At 49.3% G+C, this 20,977-nt stretch overlaps 1 protein-coding gene across 1 annotated transcript in view; it reads right to left on the bottom strand.

The window, feature by feature from the left end:
• Nucleotides 1-4,016: 4,016 nt before the first annotated feature.
• SYT6 (synaptotagmin 6) overlaps nucleotides 4,017-20,977 on the bottom strand; it is a 35,382-nt gene continuing 18,421 nt past the window's right edge. The window contains exons 2-7 of the mRNA XM_009097295.4: nucleotides 19,854-20,187; nucleotides 16,550-17,108; nucleotides 12,277-12,397; nucleotides 11,284-11,455; nucleotides 10,488-10,638; nucleotides 4,017-4,938 (exon numbers count right to left, since the gene is read on the bottom strand). Coding sequence (XP_009095543.1) covers nucleotides 4,867-4,938; nucleotides 10,488-10,638; nucleotides 11,284-11,455; nucleotides 12,277-12,397; nucleotides 16,550-17,108; nucleotides 19,854-20,187 — 1,409 coding nt within the window. The 3' untranslated portion in view covers nucleotides 4,017-4,866. The remainder of the gene's footprint in view (nucleotides 4,939-10,487; nucleotides 10,639-11,283; nucleotides 11,456-12,276; nucleotides 12,398-16,549; nucleotides 17,109-19,853; nucleotides 20,188-20,977) is intronic.

Here is a 20,977-nt window from a genome sequence, read left to right as displayed (position 1 = left end):
CAGCTCTGGCTTCTTGTCAAAGTGGATTTTGGAGTGATGCTCACCCCAGCAAAGGAGCAAACTGCATCACTGCTTGTTGCCAAATGAATCACAAAATCACAGGATGGTTTGGGTTGGAAGGGACCTTAAAGCTCATCCAGTCTCAACCCTGACACCTCCCACTGTCCCAGGCTGCTCCAAGCCCCATCCAGCCTGGCCTTGGGCACTCCCAGGCATCCAGGGGCAACCACAGCTTCTCTGGGCACCTCTGCCAGGGCCTCCCACCCTCCCAGGGTGGAATTCCTTCCTAATATCCAAACTAACCCCCCCTCCTTTAGTTTAAAACCATTCCTCCTTGTCCTAATCCAGCTGGCATCTCCTGCTCCATGCAGAGACCCCCCCAGCTCTCCTGGGATATCCAATGCAGGGAGGAGCATCCCACCCCTGTGCCCCTGGGCTTGTTCAGGCAGGAGCTGAGACTCCCTGGAAATGGCAGCCAGGGTCTGCAGGCCCAGGGAGAACATCCCTGAGTGAGGAACTCGAAGCAGAGATGAGATCCTGACCTGGCCTTTAAATAAGTGCACAACTGTACTGATGGATAATCTTAATGGCAGGGAGAACAATGAGGCCCCTGGGGGAGAAACCTCTGGCAAAATGAGATTGAGAAGTCTGGGGTTGCCTAATTAGAGACACAATTAGGAGGGCAAATAACAGAAGTAGTAAAAGTGAAGAACAAACAGAAGACTGAGATCAGGATCTCGAGGATCAGGGCTGTAATTTTCTCCAATGAGCTATATGTAATTTTCTGCCTAATTTATTATCTTGCAGGCAAAGATGAAATTATCTGGACTGACATTGCTTGAACTAAAGACTGAAGGAGGACTGGGATGTGTTTGGGACTGAGCCCATTGACTGAATGCTCTCCACAGGCTAATCAAGGGTTATGTGTAAATAAAAGGTTTGTGAAGAAATAAAATAAAATAAAATAGAAATCAAAGCACTCAAAGCTGCTCCTGCCAGAGAGCTGGGCCCAGGGAGGTGCCCACAAAGCCCTGTCTGTCCCCACTGAGTCACCCTTGGGAGCAGTGAGATCCAGGAATGTCCCAAGTGTCCCTGCCCTGCTGCTCCCAGCATCCCAAAGCTGGCTTTGTGACCCAGAGTCCCAGAAGCCCCAGAAGCTGCCAGGCCCTGTCTGCAGCTCCTGCCATCCAGGTGGGCTCTGCCACTCTTGTTCCCAAAGGCTCCTGCAGCATCAGGGATTCCCATCCCTGGGGACAGCCTGGCTGTGGCAGCTGTGACACACCCCCCTTCAACATCAATACTGCAGTTACAGTTATTTCTCAGCTGCTATTTTTTCCCCCAAGATAATTAAAGACCATGTTTGTTTATTTCTTAAACCCTTTTAAACCCCCAGTTGTTTCCTTCCTCCCTGGCTTTTTCTTTTTGGTGTGTGTGATTTGCCAACCTGTGAGTAGCATTCTGTAATTAGCAATTAAAGGCCACATTTGGAGACTAAATATAAATTGTTGTGACAAGATTCTCCCCTTTGCCAAGCAAATGTGTTGCTGATGTATGAAAGAAACCTCATCCCACAATGATGGGATCAGTGGGAAGCCAGTAGTGGAGAATATCACCTTGTCTGGATATTGGGAGGGAATTCCTCCCTGGGAGGGTGGGGAGGCCCTGGCACAGCTGTGGCTGCCCCTGGAAGTGCCCAAGGCCAGGCTGGACAGGGCTTGGGTCACCCTGGGATAGTGGAAGTGTCCCTGCCAGGGCAGGGGTGGAATGAGATGGATTTTAAAGTTCCTTCCAACCCAAAGCACTCTGGAATTCCATGTGTGGAACTCACTTCTCACTGGATGTTTCCCACCTTTTTTTTTCTCCGATACAGCTTATTTTGTTGTCCAGCTGGTGGGAAGGAGCAAGGCTGGGACAGTTCCCAGCCCTCTGACCCCTTGCAGTGAGCTGGACCCGTGGGATTTCCCTTGTCCCTGAGTCCCCACATGAAACCAACCCAGGCCACCCTCCCTGCAGGGTCCCCTCCCCTCCCTGCAGCCAGTCCTTGATAAAAATGGAGACTGTGAGACTAAAACTGATGAGAAAGGAGGAAAAAAATAATGAAAGGAAGGTCTGGGAATGCTCCACGTGTTTATTTTGCTTGCAGTACTCAATAAAACAGAGTATTCATTTGTGGCTGCTTGCAGCAGCATCCTCCCCTTTGCAGGGACTCTCAGAGGAGCCCCAGCATGGCCAAGGCTCCTGTGGGACGTGGCCCTGGGGTGACCCTCCTTATTTTGCTTGGAAATAATTGAAATGTCTCGATGAGTTGCTATTACAGGGTCAAGAGCAGCAAGAGAGGAGCAAGAAAACAACTCAACAAATCTTGGCATGGCACTTGAGCTGGGCTCAGCTCCTTCCCAGGGCTCCACTTCCTCCCTGGATGGGAGGGAAGTGTTTGCCCTGGTGTGTGGAGCTCTCCATGAGTGTGACCAATCCCCTGAGACACACACACACACAATGGGCTGGTTATCCCCTGGCTGAGGGATGTGGCAAAATCTCAGCATTTAAAATATAAATGAAGGGGGGGCTGAGCCAAGCAGGCGTGGGTGTTATTCACTAACGTGAGATGCAGTTTTCCAGCAATGCAAGTGACAGCCAGTATTGAGTGGAAATTGATTATCTGTGTGAAGCAAGGATTAAAAATAGCAGCTGTGTGTCAAACCCCACGTATGTTTTGACTAAATCCTCGATAACAAGGAGAATGGATAAAAGATGGAGATTATACAGAGCAAGCCAAAACCCAAAAAGCCTGGATTAGAGAAGAAAAGGATTTGAGTGGGTTGCTGCAATTAATGATTGTCAAGTGCCACCAGCTGGGACTGCTGTGGCTTCTTCTGGGGACGTCTTGTCCTTTGGTTTGCCAACCTGCCAGAGGCACTGCCAGCTCATTGCCCTGCTCCCCTGGGGCTCCTCCAGCTCAGGCAAAGGTCCAGGGGCTCGTGGCCAGTGTTTGACCCACCCAGTCAATCAGTTTTAATGGCCAGAAACTCATCCCCTAATTAAACACAGAAAGGATGATGGTCTCAGGGAGGTTGTCCTCCCCTTGCTCCCCAGCAGAAGCTCTCAGAACTCTCTGTGCTGGGAAACCAATGCAGTTTTAACACTTTTTTTTTGTGGCAGCTAGCTTGGAATACACTTTTTGCTGCTGCAGGAGCTGTCCCTGGGATGGTGTGGCTGTCCCAGCCCAGGCAGGAGCTGCAGAGCCAAGGTCTGCTCCAAATGCCACCGTGTGCCCCTGCCCAGCCCCACACCGTGCCAGGCTCTGCCATTGTCACATTTTATGGCACCCTCTGTGATCACTGCACCCATCCAAAACCACAACCCACAATTCCTGCTCCCACAGGAGGAAATATTGCACCAGACAGGGCAGCACTTACAAATCCAATAATTTTATTGAGTTTCTGCTCCTACAGCGTGTGGCACATAAAGAGAATTAAGACACAAGGTGTGATGAGGAATGATGTATTTACCCTTCACTGAACAAAGGATTCATCTCACCCAGGAGCAATGCACACAGCCCTCTGTGCCAGCCCTGCTGTGCAGCCAGGGGTGACGTGGTGACATTTGGGAAAATGGGAACTGAAGCTGACCTGAGGATTGTGGCTGATGAACACAGTCCTGCTAACCTGAGGCTCGCAAGTTCTACCTCCAAACCAAAATATTTGCTTTTGCCTAATTTAATTAGGGTGGAATAAACAGCACTAACATGCTTCTTAACTCAGAAAAAAATCCAGGATGAGAAAGTGTCCAAAATCCACAGCTGGCTGATAAAGATCAGCTGCTTTAGCTGTAAAGCCAGTGCTTGGGATATTCTAAATTCATTCTTGGCTTCTGCAGCCAAGGAACCAGCAAAGCTTCATTTTTTTTTTTTTTTCCCAGAACTTGACCTTCCTTCAGGGCTTGGGCTGAGAAACTTTATTCTTTAAGAAAGTGCTGACAGTCTATAGAAAAAAGTTTGGAAGTTTTTTCAGTCATGTTTCTGTATTTCCCTTTGCCCCTTGGGTCGCCCTTCATTACTTGGATGAGATAAGGAACAGAGACCCAGTGATCATGCAGGGCTGTCACCCATTTCTGTAACATCTTCCCCCTTTTTTTCCTGAATCCAACCTGTGGCCACGCCATTCCCTCCACTCCAGATAGCGTGGGGATGTCCTGGGGGATGAGCAGCAGCTACAAAGGGGGCTGAAGAAACTGTTCATGCAAATAGCTCTGGGGAGATTTCAGATACAGGGGAAAAAACCCCAGGGTTCCCCTCCTGAGGAATCAACAGCATTTTTGTTATATATGACAAAAGGAATTATGGGCTACACACTGCACAAACTTCTAAGAGCTCATGGACACCTCTACATGAACAGGAAACCCAGGGACACTCTGCAGGGCTGGGGCTGACCACGAGGATGGAGCTGCTGGTGGCTTGGAAGAGTCTCTCCCATTTTCTGCCACGTCTTTCCAGTGGCCACCGTGCCCTGTCCCCTGTCCTGGCCCCCTCTGCCCTCTGCAGACACCTCCTGGCCCCTTGCCAGCCTTCACACACTAAAAACTATTTTACACATTATTTTACAGACCAAACTCCCAGCACATGTCTCAGTCCACCTTCTCCCTCTGGAAACAGACCCGTACAGCAAAAGCCACAAAAATAACATCACCTTGGGAGACATATTAGACAAAAACATATTTGACCACAAAACGGGTTTCTACCTTGACTTACGCAGGAACAACTAGCCCGGAAAGTCCCGCTGCTGCCACCGCCCCTCAGCAACCACTGAGACTGAAGGCCAAGTGCAAAAATTACTTGGTTTAGTCCCATTTTGCTGTCCCTGCTCCAGATCATGGTGTGGGGGGTGGTTTGGGGGAGGGGCAGGAGCCCTGGCTGTCGAAGCTCGCTGCCCGGCCGTGCCACTGGGGACAGAGGAGAAACCGAGTTAATCAAACAGGAGAGGTTGTCTGGGGTTATTCCCAATCCTGCATTGTGTTGTCCATCTCCTCTTCGTCAGGATTCCCATCCTATCCCATGGATCCCATCCCATCTCATGGATCCCATCCCATCTCATGGATCCCATCCCATCTCATGGATCCCATCCCATCCCATCCCATCCCATCCCATCCCATCCCATCCCATCCCATCCCATCTCATGGATCCCATCCCATCCCATGGATCCCATCCCATCCCATCCCATCCCATCCCATCCCGTCCCATCCCATGGATCCCATCTCATCCCATGGATCCCATCCCATCCCATGGATCCCATGGATCCCATCCCATCCCATGGATCCCATGGATCCCATCCCAGCCCATCCCATCCCATCCCTGCTGTGCTCTCTTCTGCTCCACAAGTTCCAATTTATGCAATGCCCATGTTTAACCACTCAGGAGGAATTGCTGAACAATTTACTTTATTGCTTTGTAAATCAATTCTCAATTGTGAGGATTCCTCAGCAGAAAAAAAGGAAAATAAACAGTGTCTGTGTGTGCTGTGAAGACAAAGTGCTCTCAGCTTTTCCCTGCTTTATTGCTGTTGTCTTTTTGGTTTAAAAATACTGTCTAAGCTCAGAAGTACTTGAGTCTTTCCAGTCTGGTAATTTTTACTCCACAGCAGCTCTGTCCACAGCACCAGAGACATTTCTCAAAGGGAAAATCAGATCAGAGACTCGGTGGATGGAGCAAACTTTTTTTTTTTGCCATACTTAGGGGATCATAAATTATTTGTCATCTGCCTTGGGGGCTGTTATCATAATTCAAACCCATTATTCCTGAAGCTTTTGAGCATTGCCCATCTCACCATCTTGTTATATTAAATTCCAGTGACAAATGATAGACATCTCCCAGAGAGAGCAGGAGGCAGGATTTCCACTGCTTGGATCAATTCCCTCCCCTCCCACATCAGCTGAAACTCTTTGCTGGCTGATATTAGTGTTTAAGCATGGATGAATTTCATTTCTCTGGGTGAAAACTCACTTGGGGAACCAGACCTCACCCTTGCCTTGGTAAAACCATCTTGAATGAAAACAAGAGAGCAGCAGCCTGGTGCTCCCAGGGAGGCTGAGCAGGGCAAGCAGCTCCTTGCAGATGCTCCATGGGTTTGGAGTGGTCAAAAATGTGGCCAATTTGGCCAATTTCCTTCCCCAAAGAGACCAGTTAGTGTAAAGTAACTCACTGCACAGGTTTGCATTGAACTGCCTCGATTTCATCAGGGCTGAGCAGAAATTAATGAATGAAGGAGATGAGAGCTCGTCCTGCCAAACAGCTGCCTTAAGGTAAGGAAACACTTTCCTCTGTGTTTCTCATGTCAAAAAAATTGTCTAAAATCCCTGAGGAATTGATAATACAGGTACAACCTCCCCATGAGAATTGCCAGGGAACAGATTGCAGAAATTACAACAGAAATGGGTTTTTGGCAGAGCCTTCCCCATGCTCTTTGTCTCGTGCTGTCTGCATGATAATGACAGCATTGCTACTCCAAAAATGTGAGGAAAACTCTTCCAAGGACAGGTCCAGATAACCAGAGAGAAACCTGAAGATACTTTTCCTTCATTTAGTTAGAGAAGGTGAGCCATGCACTGTGTAGAAACCAGGACCAGTTCAATCAAAATCAAACAGGCCCAGAAGGCTGGAAGGGCTTATCTTTAAAGACAAATGATTATTCTTGGTTATGGGCATGACCTGGCTCTCAGGAGAGTTACCAGCTTTTATCTGGAGCAATGTTTTAAACAAATAAATGTGGAATGTCTGAGGCACTTGGCAGCATCAAAGACCCGCTTTACATCGCGCCGATGACGCCACCCCACGATTGCAGGGTTTGTCTCTCACAAATTACAGAGCAAATCCCCATTGTCAGAAGTTCCCTTCAAATCCTGGAAGAACAGGCTGTAACTTCTATTTCCCTTTGTGCACACACACCCCTGAACCTGGCTGATGGGTGGAGGAATGCAGGAGGAGCACGGGTGGGGTGGCTGGAGGGACCTGGGGAGGGAGCAGCTGCCAGCGGGGCCTCGGGGCTGAGCACTGGGAACAGCTTGTGCTGAGGGGAAGAACTGATTGTCAGAACAACCCCACAAAGAGGGATTCTCCCTTTCTGCTCAGGAACTCGCCTTCTGAACATCTGTGTGAGGAGGATAGCGCTTAAAAGCCTGTAATTAATGATTCATTTGCACATGTTCTCCATGTTCCCTCTTTAATGATGATGGTCATTAGAGAAGTGCAGTCATTATGGTTTGTTATTCACTGTTGATAAATATGGAGCAACCAAAGACATGATGTGCATCCGAAGTGTTTCCCTTTTCACTGGAGCCTTTTCCAGCAGTGAAAGCGAAGAGGGAGTGGCACCAGCTTGTGGAGGAAAGGCCCCAGTGGCACAGAAATGAGGGGCTGGGCCATGTTAGCCCAGCACTGTGACTGCTGGGACAGGCTGGAGCTGCCCAGGTCCTCGTGGTGGACAAAGAATCATGGCTCAGAACAGGAGGAGGCTGTTGGTCCAACACCATGGACACAACCATCCATCCATCCATCCATCCATCCATCCATCCATCCATCCATCCATCCATCCATCCATCCATCCATCCATCCATCCATCCATCCATCCATCCCTGCTGTGGCAGGGTAAGGGGGTCAGGGCTGGGCTGTCCCCTTGAAGCAGCACAGCTCTGGTGACATTTTCCTGGTAAATTCACCAGAAACTGTGACTCTGAGCTGTAATTAAAATATGGTGGGACCTCCTTCTCCGGGCCAAAGCTTTCCCAAGGCACACCAGGCAGGGTGCTGGTTAGCAAAGAAATTTCATATCCCCACACTTTTCTCCCCCCTTTGGGGTGGGACCCCAACCACAGCGAGGGGAGATGGCAGTGCCTGGAGCAGATCTGTGTCCCCACACACACCCATCCCTCCACTGAGACATCAAAGGGACAATTCAATCCCAGCTGCCTCGCCTTGGTTTGAGGTCAAACACTCAATCAGGGAGGGTTTGGATGGAGCCAGAGGCTGTTACTGAGGGTCAGAGCACACAGGGACCATCACCAGGATCAGCTGGGAAGCAAACGCTCCATTTGCTGCTGCCGGCACAAACACGCTTGGAGAGGAAGGAGACAAAGAGGGAGAAGAAGAGGAAGATGAAAAAGACAAAGAGGAAGATGGGAATGATGGCTCAGGATGCCAGCACAGCCCGAGGTCACCCCCACAAAGGTGAGGAAGGAATGAAGGGCCAGCAGTTCTCCCCCAGCATGCTCAGGACAGATGGACAGACAGCCAGCAGCCCACAGGGCCTGGAAGGATGGAGCAGCTGCACAGAGACCCAGAGCTGGGAGTACAGGACCAAAACCCCCAAAATTTATTTTCAAAGATACCCAAACACAACATGGAAAGGTGATACAATGTCTTGTAACCAACAAATACCATTTCCCATTAATTTCCCCCCAGGAGCCTGTGCCTTTTCTGTTTGGTTTCTCTTTTAGGCTGCGCTGGGGATTTGCAGACAGCAGTGCTAAAACCTAAAAGGGCAAATAAACACAGGCACCATTTGCTTGCTGGCTCTCTGCACCAGTTTGTGTCAGAAGTACCAGAAGAGATGATCAGAGGGCTTTTTCTTTCCTTTTAAGCAGAGCTCCTGACCTGTGCATTGAGGGGTGAAATGATTCACTCCGTTTTTTTCCAGAGTCTTGGGGGCTCAGCCATGGTTTTTAAAGTATATTTTAGAAGGTGAGTCATCTTCCATGTCTTCCTTGGTTTCTCTGTGTTTCATCATAACAATAATGCCTTTTTAAACTTTTTTCTTAGTGATTTTCAAAAACTTTACAAGAGTTTTTCTTTCAAAACCCCATCTGCATCTGAGGAATGGTGCAATAAAGCCATAAAAATTGCAACCTGGAGAAGGAGCTCCTGTCCCTGGGTCAGCCATGGCAGCTGGTGTCACACTGTGAGGTGCCAAGAGATCAAATGAGAGATCAATTCCATTTCTGCTGAAACCTTGTGGCTGCTGGTCCCCAGCTCCCCGTGGCAGTGGGAGGTGACACACAGAGCCTGCCCACATGTGGGTCCAGCAGGGGAAGGGGAATGAAGCCCTGGTGCTGCTCAGCACCCAAAGGCAGAGATGGCACTGCACACAAAGGGCACAAGGGTTTAATTCTGCTCTGACTCACCCCAGCCCCGCACAGCTGGTCCCTGTGCTGATTCAAGGTGAGCTCACAGATCACCTCAAACGAGGGAGGGTGAATTTTCAGGTGTTCATTGTCTGATATATCCACCTCCACTGTGTCTTAAGCTAAAATATCAGCTGCCAGGTTTTCCTTTGTGTGTAACCAGCCTGGGCTGGGACAGAGGGCACTGAGCACAAACTGACTTCTGAATCATGCAATGGTTTGGGTTGGGAAGGAACTGAAAATTCATCCAGTACCAAATCCCTGCCATAGGCAGGGGCATTTTCCACTGTCCCAGGCTGCCCCAAGCCCTGTCCATCCTGGCCCTGGGCACTCCCAGGGATGGGGCAGCCACAGCTTCTCTGGGCACCCTGTGCCAGGGCCTCCCCACTCCTTCTTGTTGGAGGAAAGAGCAGATTTCAAAGAAAGACAGGGTTTATTCACTAATTCTCACTGCTGTGGAGTCTCAGCAAGCCCAGTGTCTGCCTTTCAGCGCAGCTCAGCACTCAGCTTCAAGGGCAAAATGAGATGATTTTTGTTAAGTACTTATTCTGTGGCTTTGAGGGGAAAATACCTCCTCAGCCCCAGATACAGTGGGAGGCTTTATTGCCTTTATTATCGTATCACTGGCCTCAAGTGCTGGGGCTTTGTTCTCACCCTTGAAGTGTCAAAGGCATGTGTGCCCTTTTCCACATCTCTGTCCTCCAGAAATTATGACCTAAATCAGGCAAAGTCAAAGAGCTCCACAGAAGCGTGAGAAATTGGAGTGCAAAGGGGAAGAAAATGCCAGAGATGGTCGAAATGGTACCCAGGCATTTCAGCCCTGTTTTATCATCTGGGGCTGCATCAAGTCAATCTCTTTCTCTGGAGATGCTTAGAGCAATTACATTTGTTCTATTTATTCTCCCTCAAAGGCTCGGAGATGAGTCAACAGAAAAATCTTTTAGGATGAAAAATTGAAACTTGAAATAGGCAATATCCCTGGACAATTTGTTCTGCAATCAGAGCAGCATTCTCTTTCCTTACTGCTCTCAATTTCTAATTTAAAAAGGAAAAGTTAAAAAAAAAAAGAAAAAGAAAAGAAAAACCCAAAATGTAACAGTCACATCTGTAAATACAGTTCTTCTCAGTCTTGCTTGCGAGCTCAAGGAGCTATTTCGAGGCAATACAGAAGTGCTTGTTTTCTAGAGTTCATTTCTGGTGAGAAAATTCCCTCAGCTCTGCTCAGAAACTCCCAGGCGAGAGCAGGAGCTCTCTGAAAGCCTGGAGCCAGCCCAGTCCCGCCCAGCACAGGCCCTGGAAGGGAAGGACACCCCACACACCTCTTTGAAGGATTTCTTCACCTCCACCAGCGGGTGCCAGTGGGCGATGGGCTTGCGGGGGTAGGCCAGCATCTCGTTCCAGTGGTCTCTGCCCAGCCCCTCGGCGTTGACCCCCACACGGCAAACCCCGATGATCTCGTTGTGGCCCACCCTGAGGAACAGCAGAGAAGGAGCACCATCACCATCCATCCATCCCTCATCCATCCATCCATCCATCCATCCATCCATCCATCCATCCATCCATCCATCCATCCATCCATCCATCCATCCATCCATCCATCCATCCATCCATCCCTCTGGCTGCCCACTCTAGGCCGGGCAAAGCCTGGACCCTGCTGCTGGTGAGCCTGGGCCATGCTGTCTGCCCCAGCCCTGCCACCACCACAGGTAACTACAGCAGCTTTTAAATTATTTCTGCAGGTCAGTCCAGACACAGAGGTGTGAGCAGTGCTCTACAGCAGGAATAACCCCAGCTTCATCAATATATAATTCATACACCCAGAGCTGCCCAGGCTGACATTATTTGCTTTCTAAAATGGGTTGCAGGACAATAAATAACCAAGGGGAATGTGGCACTTGCTCAAGGAAATGCCATAAAGCAAGGACCAGCCTTGCCAAACTCGTTATTTTTCCATAACCATAAATATCAATGTCACTGTAGCAATATATCACCAGAGACAGGAGGATACCACTGAGCTCTGCCATGAGGAAAACACTGTGGAAAATTGCATTTGAGCTGGAAAATCTGCACCCAATGGATGCTCTCCCCTCCAGCTCTCCAGAGCCTCCCACCTACCGATCATAATCCATGACAGAGATAAGGAGGCTGACTTGATCCATGTTCTCGGGGGGAATGTCAAAGATTATTGCTTCATTGTAGGTGGGATTAAGTGTGTTTTTCTTTATGGTGGTTTTCTTCTTTTTCAGTCTTCGCCCGTCACAGAGCAAAGACACTTTGACATATGGATCTAGGGAGGAAGAGATAGAAGACCTTTTGTTGATGAAAACGTGTTTTGTTACTTTTGCAATATAGAAACAGCTTTATCAGAGGATGGGCTGTGAGTTCTCATGAGCCAGAGGTGCTCTTCAAATGGACTTTTAGAAAAAAGTTTATTTGCAGACCAGTAAAATCCTCCATTTCTCATACTGGTGTGGGTGGTGACCTGAACTTCAGGCACCAGAGAACCAGCACTGCATTATTATTTTTGCAGAAAGGCTGAGCTGGCTTCACCTCAAGTCTCAATTCTCAGACATTTCATATGGCATTAAGCTCCAGCTGAGCAGAAACATTTTTTGCAAAGGTCTCTTTTGTTACTGCTTTTTGTACAATGAAATTCACATACTCTGAAGTTGGTGTCTGGAAAAGAAATTGGATTTTATGATGAAAACCAGAATTTGTGCATGCTAAATTTGCAAGTCAGCTCTTTGAAACTACAAATGCAAAGAGTCTTTAGGTGGCTGTGATCCTCAGGTTTGACTACTGGCCACTGCACAGGGAATGCACATTCCAGTGGGATTTATCCAGGTGGGCCATGATCCTTTCCTGACCTTGGGCTGAAGGAGTTGATCTAAGTGTCCAAGCCAAGAGATGGATCAGAGCTCTGGCCCTACAAACCCTCCAGTGGGATGGGAAAAAAAGTGACAAATTGTCTTCTTGAAAATTTTTGTTTGCACTAGAAACACAGACAAAGCTTTCTCAGGCATTCACCCACCATCTACTGAGGGTACAGGGAGGGAAGAGGAGGAGATGTGGCTGCAAGGGGATCCTCCTCAGCCACCAAACACCCACCTGAGTAACCAGTGATGTCCATAGCTTTGAGATTCCTGCATTTAATGACTGTTAAGGTGAGGCGACCTGCAGTTGGCAAATAACAAAGGGAAAACATGATCTCGCCCAGGTCCACGCTTTCCTTCAATAAAGCAGAGAACAGATTTTATTGGAAATGTGCAGAACCAGCCTCCTCCTCCACCCCAGCATTTCCTCTGCTCTGCCATTTATAGCAAAGGGTATTTTACTTGATTCAAGTGCACCCCAACACTTGGCTAAAATATGAATACAGAGAATGGGAAAAATAGGTTACACCTCCACATCTTAGTTAAGGACAATCTTCCTCTGCCTCAGTGGAGTCTGTGATTCCTATTGCAGCCTCCCAGCTGTGCACAGCTCATGCACAGCACTCCTGCTGCACTGCTCACACAGAGGAGATGGGATATCTCACACCAAATCAATGCAGAGAGGAAATCAAGGTAGTATCAAGTCTTGTTTGAATGTCCTGTACATGTCTCTAGTGCCTGGTTCCTCCAGGAATGTGACAAGCACGGTGAGGTGACAGAAAGATGAGCTCCTGACATGCAGTGGTGCCACATTCTCCAGTTGTGCACTGCAGAAATCTCCTCAGAATCTTTCTGTGACAGCCAGTGCCATCAGTTCATACCCTCACAGACTGGTTTGGGTTGGAAGAGGCCTTGAAATTATTCTAGTTTCAACCCCCTGCCGTGGGCGGGGATGAATTCAGAAATGAAGGTTTGTGACTGACAGTGCCCAACATTCCTGCATAAAATGAAAATGTCTTTCAGTAACACAGTGGTTTTCTCCAAAGGTGAGCGTGAGTTTTTGGGCAGTTACCAACTAGGGGGTAAAACTTTAGCCAGAAGACAGCCAGGAAGGGTCTGTTGAGCTTTTAGTTTGTGACATGTGCACATTTGGACCACCAAGCCCTTTGAGGTGCCCTCGAGGAGCAGGCACAGCGTGGGGCTGGGTGTTTGTGAGGATAAATGGGGAATTAACCAGCAGATGGCACTCAGAAATGTCTGAGTGTCTTTAGGATTACACAGAAGCCAACACAATTTACTCTTTTAGTGCCCCATCAAATAACTTTTATCCATGGCTCTTAGCACTTCTTGTACCTGCAGCTTCATCGACTGCACCTCCTAAAAGCCCTTTCCATCATTACCTTGCCCATGGGAAGTCAGGGAAAAATAAACAAACCAAATGTCTGATTTAAACTAGAAAGCATCATCATCTGAAGTCAGCAGAAAGATTTCCAAACACCTTCTAAAAATGGATTTAAAAAAAAAAATCTTATTTTTCTACATACAGATCCCACATCTGTAGAGCAAACAACCAGTTTATTTTGGGAAACAGTGTGTTTGATTCCTTTCAATGTGATATAATGATCTGCTGAAGAGAAATTGTGGCTGTTAGGAGTAGAGTGATGGAACTAGAAAGACAAGTAAATGCACTTAAAGCTTTGCTAAGTGTTGGGGGAATAGATCTTGTTGATGGATGAGGTTTTTGCCAAATTATTTCCTGCTCATTCTCAGGTAAGGCAAAGATTAAATCTTTATTCCACTTAGATGTGCAGAATACTAATGAATTTTATATAAAATTTTGATTTGGTCTGTTCTTTCATGCATTCTTTGTTCTTAGTTGGTGTGGGAGGGACGAGGGCAGGAGACCTTGGACAAGATGTCAGAAGAGAGCAGCCCTGTGTGAGATGGTGAGAGCACCCTCTGGACACTATCTCATCTTCTATTCCTCTCCTTGCACTGAGAGGACCCATTCAGGGTATAAAATGAACATAATTTATTCTTTGACCTCATTGTATCAGGTCAAGAGATTTTTCTTTGCCACCATAAATACAAGAGAGCAAAGCTTGTCCTGTGGGTACATTGTTTTCTTGCAGATTATAGACATTGGGACATTTCCAAAATTCACATCAGTACCTTTTAGGAAATAATGGAAGCTCTGAATCAATAGACTTGAAACCAAAGATGTTTCCCTGATTCACAAGCTGTACAGTCATTAATTAAGTAGCTGAGTGCTGGCTACTTGTGCAGATCAGTTCTTAAGTGTGCTCCTACCCTCCTGCCCACACCACTGATCTCATGCATTATTAGACACCCAGAGCTTTCTTGGGGGTTTGTGCAAACTGTATTTACCCTTCTCAATTTGGATTAAACAGAAATGTCCTTGGGTGTGCTACAGCTGGCTGAGATGTTCAGGAGCAGCACATTCCTCAAGAATGGCACGGAGAGCATGAGGGGATGGAGCCAAACGTGGTGCTGGACGTGTCTGTGGCAGCTCTGCCAGGCTCCCGCTCAACACACCTTGGGCATGGGGCTGGCTCTGCTCCCCTCACACCTTCTCTGCAGGCTCTCCCCTCAACAACCCTTCTGCTGGTGTATCTCCACCTGCTTTGGTGGGGTTTTCCCCCATTAAATGAGATTATTTAACTAGGAAAGCATCCACTATTGCTTGCAGAACCAACAGGCAGGTTCCTCCAGGAGGCATCAGCACATCAGGTGCACTTTGCTCCCCTTCCAGCAGCCCCTCTGGTGGTGAAGGATGTGCCTGGTGCCTGCTTGCCTCTCTGCCAGCATTTCTGCTTTCACTACCACCCATCAGTCACAACAGCCGTGGCTGTTGGCAGGTTGGAAGCCAAGAGCTGTGAGCACCCTGCTGACTCAAACTGTTGCTTTCCTCATGGCTGATCCTGTGCCTCCTTCCTGCAGCTCTCCCAGGCAAGATGCTCAAAAGGCAGCACAGCAGCAGCTCCCAGCACTGCCCCAGGGCACCTGGCAGGCACCACCTCCACCCCTGTGTCCTCAGGCTGCCAGGGCAAAGCTCTCCGTGCCCTCCCAGGACAGCTCCAGCCCCTGAGCCACCTTCCAGGGTGGGTGATGTGCTGTGTGTCCCCTGAGTGCCCTGGGACCCCACTGGGCACAGCAGCACAGGACACGGGGCTGTGCACCCCTGCTGGGCTTCACAGAGCTGTCAGAAGGTTCTGGACACCCTGCAGCAGGAGAATGGGCACTGGTGGAAGTCACCAAGAGGTTCAGCTGGCGGGGACACGGTGCTGAGAGAAAAAGCTCCGGAGTTACAAAGCAAATGTCTTGTGGCTCTGCTGGCCACAGTAAATATTTGTGTTTGACACTTCCCTCCTCGGCACAGAAAGCAGGGGAGCAAAGGTATGAGATGAGCTAGGAGGGAAGCTGCAGGACAGATTTTTGCAAGTTGTGGCATTCTGCCAGTCACCAGGAAAGATGTGACAGGGCCCACGCCTCCAGCCACAGGGGTGGGGATGTCTCATCTTTCAGTCTCAGGAATAACAATGTGACATGACAATGACAATGGCTGATTTAGCGTCCAGCTGCAGAGCAGTTCAATCATTCACTCGCCCTGAGGACCAGCCAGATCCTCCTGGGAGGGCAGTGGAGGAGCAGACAGCTATTATGGAGAGGTTAATGTCACTGCTCTGCACTCAGTGATCAATGTGAGCACTTGGCTTCTCCTGCCAGCTCTGTGTGACACAGAAAGGGCTGGGACTTTTCCTCTCTGAGGCTTGGTTTCTCTTCCAGAAGGAATTCAACAGAGCTATTAAAAGATCCAAATCCAGCTCTGGAAGAGTTGCCAGCAGCACATCCAGCGCCTCTCAGCACCAAGGGGCTGGTACTGGCCCTGCAGAGCTCTTCCTGACTGTGATCACCTGGTGCCTTAAGTTTTTAGCTTTTCTATTCTCAGATCCTGTCCTGCACTAGTGGAGAACTCTGAACTCCATATAGAGTGTTAGTAAGCTCTCTCCACATTTTTCTCAGGCAAAACAATCCTTCTAGGCCTGAGAACCAAGGTCACCCTCTGCCTTGGGTGACCAAGTATAAAAAGTATAAACAAAAGTGAATGCGGGACAGAAGCAAACCAGGGGAATATTACTTCATTACCTGAAGCTATAATTGGACAATTAACCCCTGATGTGCAAACAGACCAAGCTTTTATCTCTCTGAGAAACTCGTGACCATTGTTCATCTTGGGTGTAGTCTCTGCCAGGCTTTTGACTGCCCAAGGTGTATTTGTTGAGGGCCTTTAATAAATACCCACTTTATTCTCTTTTATTTGGCTAGCCTCTCTCCTAGGTAGCCACTCCAAGGCATCCCATGGCAGAGAGCTGGGCCATGGCTGCAGGTCCCTGGGGCTTACAGGAGGTGAGGAACCCTCAGCTGGGAGCCATGAAGGGTTGATTTACCCCCCTGGAGACCCCCCACCCTGCCCAGCAGGCACTCACCGTCGTGGCGTACTGAATGTCCCTCCAGATGGAAGTCTCCCGCGAGAGGTCCGAGTCCTCCAACAGGTTCTCCAAGATAACTTCCCCAATCATGTCGTGCCTGGAGAACCTGTCAAAGTCAAAGACGCTCAGGTGGAGCTTCCTGCTCGCCAGCTCCTCGTGGGGCACGGGGAAGTGGAAGGACTCGTCGAAGGTGGGGTTCAGAGTCTTCCTGTGCACGCGCGTCTGGAACTTGCGCTTGCGGTCGGGCAGGAGGTAGATCTTCACGTAGGGATCCGAGCTGCCACAGAAGTCTTTGGCTGGCAAGTCAAAAGCCCTGAGAATTCGGACAGTCAGCGTCTCGTTCTCGTAGTCGTACTTGAGAGTGAAGTTGATTTTCCCACAGGTTTTCTCGGCCTCTTTCTTGGGGTCCTCGGTGTCCACGGTCTTTTGTTTGTAGAGCTCGGGCTTGATGCGGCCGATGCTGGTGGGCTGCTCGGCCACGGCCGGCACCTCCAGCCCGTAGTCCATGCTGGACACGTGCATCTGCCGGGGCAGGTGCCTCTTGAAGGAGATGTGCCTGCACGAGGGAGACACCAACAGCTCCGTGGGTTTCTAAGGACATGGCTTTCATGTCCTTTTTCACCCCTGGACTCAGAAATCAGCACAGAATGAGCTCCATAGGTGCTCCTGAGCTCTGCACTGAAACCGGGTGTGTTATGGAGGGAACACCTCCAAAAACCTTCAAGGAACCAACCCAGCACATTTCCTAAATTCCAGAGCCACAAGCTTTGCCACAAGCTTTGTTTTCTCACCTGTGGCAAGAGTCACAGCCCACACCTGAACAGATGGGCCCCAACAACTTCTTACCCAAACCACAGACAGCACCACGGGGAGACTTTCCCCACCTCAGTCCTTACACTTCCAAGATCCTGGCACTAAGCTCTCCCAGACAAGAAAACCCCTTTTTTTTGTTTTTTTTTCTTTTGTAGAGAGAACCATAACCAGTTCAGAAGGTGAGGCTTTCTTCATAGAGCCACAGAATGATTTGGGTTCAGAGTGCTTTAAAGCTCTTCTCATTGCATCCCCTGCCACAGGCAGGGACACCTTCCCCTAGATCAGTTTGCTTCAAGCCTTGTCCAGCCTGGATTTGCTGGGTATTGCTGCTTCCAGACTTTTCCAACAGGCTCATCAGACACTGATAGATAACTGTTGACAGGGAGGGAGGCACAGCCTCCTCGGGAAGAGTCTCTTGCCTTGAGCTCTCCTCCAGCACAAGCTGTATGTAAGCAAAGCTTTATCTGAACAAAGCATAAAAGCTTTCTGTGGACTGAGGGCATTATTTCAGATTATCTGGTGTTTACAAGAGCAGTTTATAGAGTTATTTAACCAAACTAAAAACTCTACACCCAGAGCATTCAGTGATACGTGGTGCTTGGAGACCTTGGCAGGCTCTTCAGAGGTATTTTGGACAGGGTTAGGCTGAGCTGTGAATCAGAGGAACCTGCCAAGGAGAAAGTGTGTTTGAAACCTGCCCACGTACAGCTAAGTCCCACTTTGTTTGTCCTAATTCAGGCTGGCTGAGGGTTTTTTCCTCCTCTGTTGGAAAGGTGTAATAAAAGCAGAAGGAGAGTGTGCCTGCAGAGAGGGAATCAGCTGCCCAAAAAGCAGTGTGGATAAATAAAAGAGTGTGGCTCACAAATGCAGGTGGCACCGTGCTGATCTAGTTCAACTCCTTCAAACAGGGGGCTGCCATCAGTGCCTTACTAATCCTGCAAAAGTGCAGCCAATTTTCTGAGCAGTGCCTGATTTCCCTGTCACACTCCTGTGCACATCCCAGGCATGGCCAGCGAGGCAAACAGAAGTGTTGGGGCACAGCCAGGACCCTGTGATCCCTCTTTCCTGTCCCTGTTTCACCTCCTTCTGTGTCAAGGAGAGATGCTGCATTTCACAGAATGGTTTGTGTTGGAAAAGAGCCTTAAAGCTCACCTCATTCCACCCCCTGCCACGGGCAGGGGCACCTTCCACTATCCCAGGTTGCTCCAACTTGGCCTTGGACACTTCCAGGGATGGGGCAGCTTCTCTGGGCACCTGTGCCAGGGCCTCACCCCACTCTGAGTAAAGAACCCCTTTCTAACATCTAATTTAAATCTCTCCACAGTGTCCAAGCTGAGAGGGAGGTTCACACAGCCCTTCCCTGACTTCCTGAGGATGATGTTGATGTCTCTGTCCCCATCTGAGCACAAGCACCGAGCACAGCTGGTTCAGGGCTTGTGCAGCGAGCGATCCATCAATTGTGCTGATCTAATTGTTTCTGCCAGGAGCCACAACAGAGAGAGAGAGCCAAAAGGTCTAATTCTGTCTGACAGGGGACATCATTGATACTTCAGCCTGCCTCTCATGTTGGAATAAAATTAAAGTGGCCAAAGCGTGCGGGTGACTTGACACAATGAGGTCAAGTTGCAGTAACAGGGTTTGAATCCCTGATTTTTTAAAAGAGCCACAGTCCTTACACATTCACTGGTTAATGGCCAAGCTTTGGGCAGTAATCTGCTGTGTAGGTGCTCTCTTTAGTCTCCCTGATGGTCTCTGAACCTCAGCAGTCCTCCCACCTCTCCAGCTGCTCACAGAGTAGTGTCCCTGCTGAGCACCTCAGCCCCACCCAGCAGAATCATGGAATATCCTGAGCTGGAGGGGAACCACAAGGATCATCCAGCCCAGCTCTTAGCCCTGCACAACAGACACCCCAACAAACCCCCGTGGGCATCCCTGGCAGTGCTGTCCAAACACTCCGGGCAGCCTCAGGGCTGTGCCCATTCTCTGGGGAGCCTGGGCAGTGCCAGCATGCTCTGGGGGTAAAACCTTTCCCTGATATCCACCCTAAACACCCCTGAGCCATCTCCAGCCATTCCCTGGATCCTGTCACTGCCACAGAGATCAGAGCTGCCCCTCAGGAGGAGCTGCAGCTCCCATCTGCAGATCCCATCCCATGGATCCCATCTCATGGATCCCAACCCATCCCATCCCATGGACCCCATCTCATGGATCCCATCCCATCCCATCTCATGGATCCCATCCCATCCCATCTCATGGATCCCATCCCATCCCATTCCATGGATCCCATCTCATGGATGCCAACCCATGGAACACATCTCATGGAACCCATCTCATGGATCCCATCCCATCCCATCCATCCCATCCCATCCCGTGGATCCCATGGATCCCATCCCACCCCATCCCATGGATCCCATGGATCCCATCCCATCCCATGGACCCCACCCCACTCCATGGATCCCACCCCCATGGATCCCACCCCATCCCTCACCTAGTGGAAGAGGCTGGCTCTGTGGTTTGCCTCTGGATCCGCGTGCGCCTCATGATGTGATCCTTCATGGACATCTGGACCTCCGCAGGGATGTCCGGGGAGGTGTGGCTGATCTTCACGGCTGCCTCCAGGAAGCTGATGGCCCCCGTGTCCTTGAGCTTGTCTGCCATGCTGTCCTTGTGGCCTGCCTCGCTCCTCAGCACGGCCAGGTGGGAGGAAAGGGCCTTGTTCCTCCAGGGAACCCAGCACAGCTTCCAAAAGAGAAACACAAACACTGCCACCAGGGCCAGGCCACACACAATGACTATCACTGCAAGGAGGCTGACGGAGAGCTCTGAGGGAGACAAGGACAGCGACAGGGAGGGATGGGAAAGAAGAGAAGAAGAGACAGATGGTGAGAAGATCGTAAGTAAAAGGAAGAAATGGTCCAAACTGACTTAAATCACAATTAATGGAGAGCTCTTAGCTCAGAGCCAAGCCCAAGTGAGCACCCCCTGACAGGCTCAGGACACACCTGGGGAGAAAATGGGTGTCTCCATATGTGAAGTTTTACACCCTGATGCTTAAACTGGCTATAAAACACCATCCTTGGTTTGTTCTGCAGCATCAGCAAACTGCTGAGTCTGAAATCAGGATCTGTACCATTCCATGACAGAAACAGGCTCGGTGCTGTGTGCCTTTTTGCTTCGTGTCACAGCTGCTCAGGCACAGGAATGAGAAAATCCATCTACCAGGCTCCTGGAAGGGGATTGTTATTGTACTATCAGCACCCACATCTTGTCCAGATGTGCCCATAGGGAATACAAAATAAATACCAACACCAAGGGGAAAATAATCACAAGCTGCTGATGCAGAGAAATCAAACGTAGCAGGAGTTTGAACAGCAAGTGCTGCACAGCCTCCCTCACTCTGAGCAGCACAGGAGCTGCGTGTGTGCTCTGGTGCTCTGAGACACTTTTACCTCATGTGTGCTGAATTTCAGTCTTTTTCTGGAAAGAGCTCCCATACGTGGGGCTGACGAATCAGGAAAAATGGAAAATGAAGATATATATATATGTGTGTGTGTGTATATAAATATATATATATACACACACATCTAGGCTGTGAAATGATTCACAGCACTG

Source organism: Serinus canaria, chromosome 26 (assembly GCF_022539315.1).
Source record: "Serinus canaria isolate serCan28SL12 chromosome 26, serCan2020, whole genome shotgun sequence".
Taxonomy (NCBI): Eukaryota; Metazoa; Chordata; class Aves; order Passeriformes; family Fringillidae; genus Serinus; species Serinus canaria.
The sequence above is the reverse complement of the archived record's forward strand: the minus strand, read 5'-3'. Positions and strand labels throughout refer to the sequence as shown.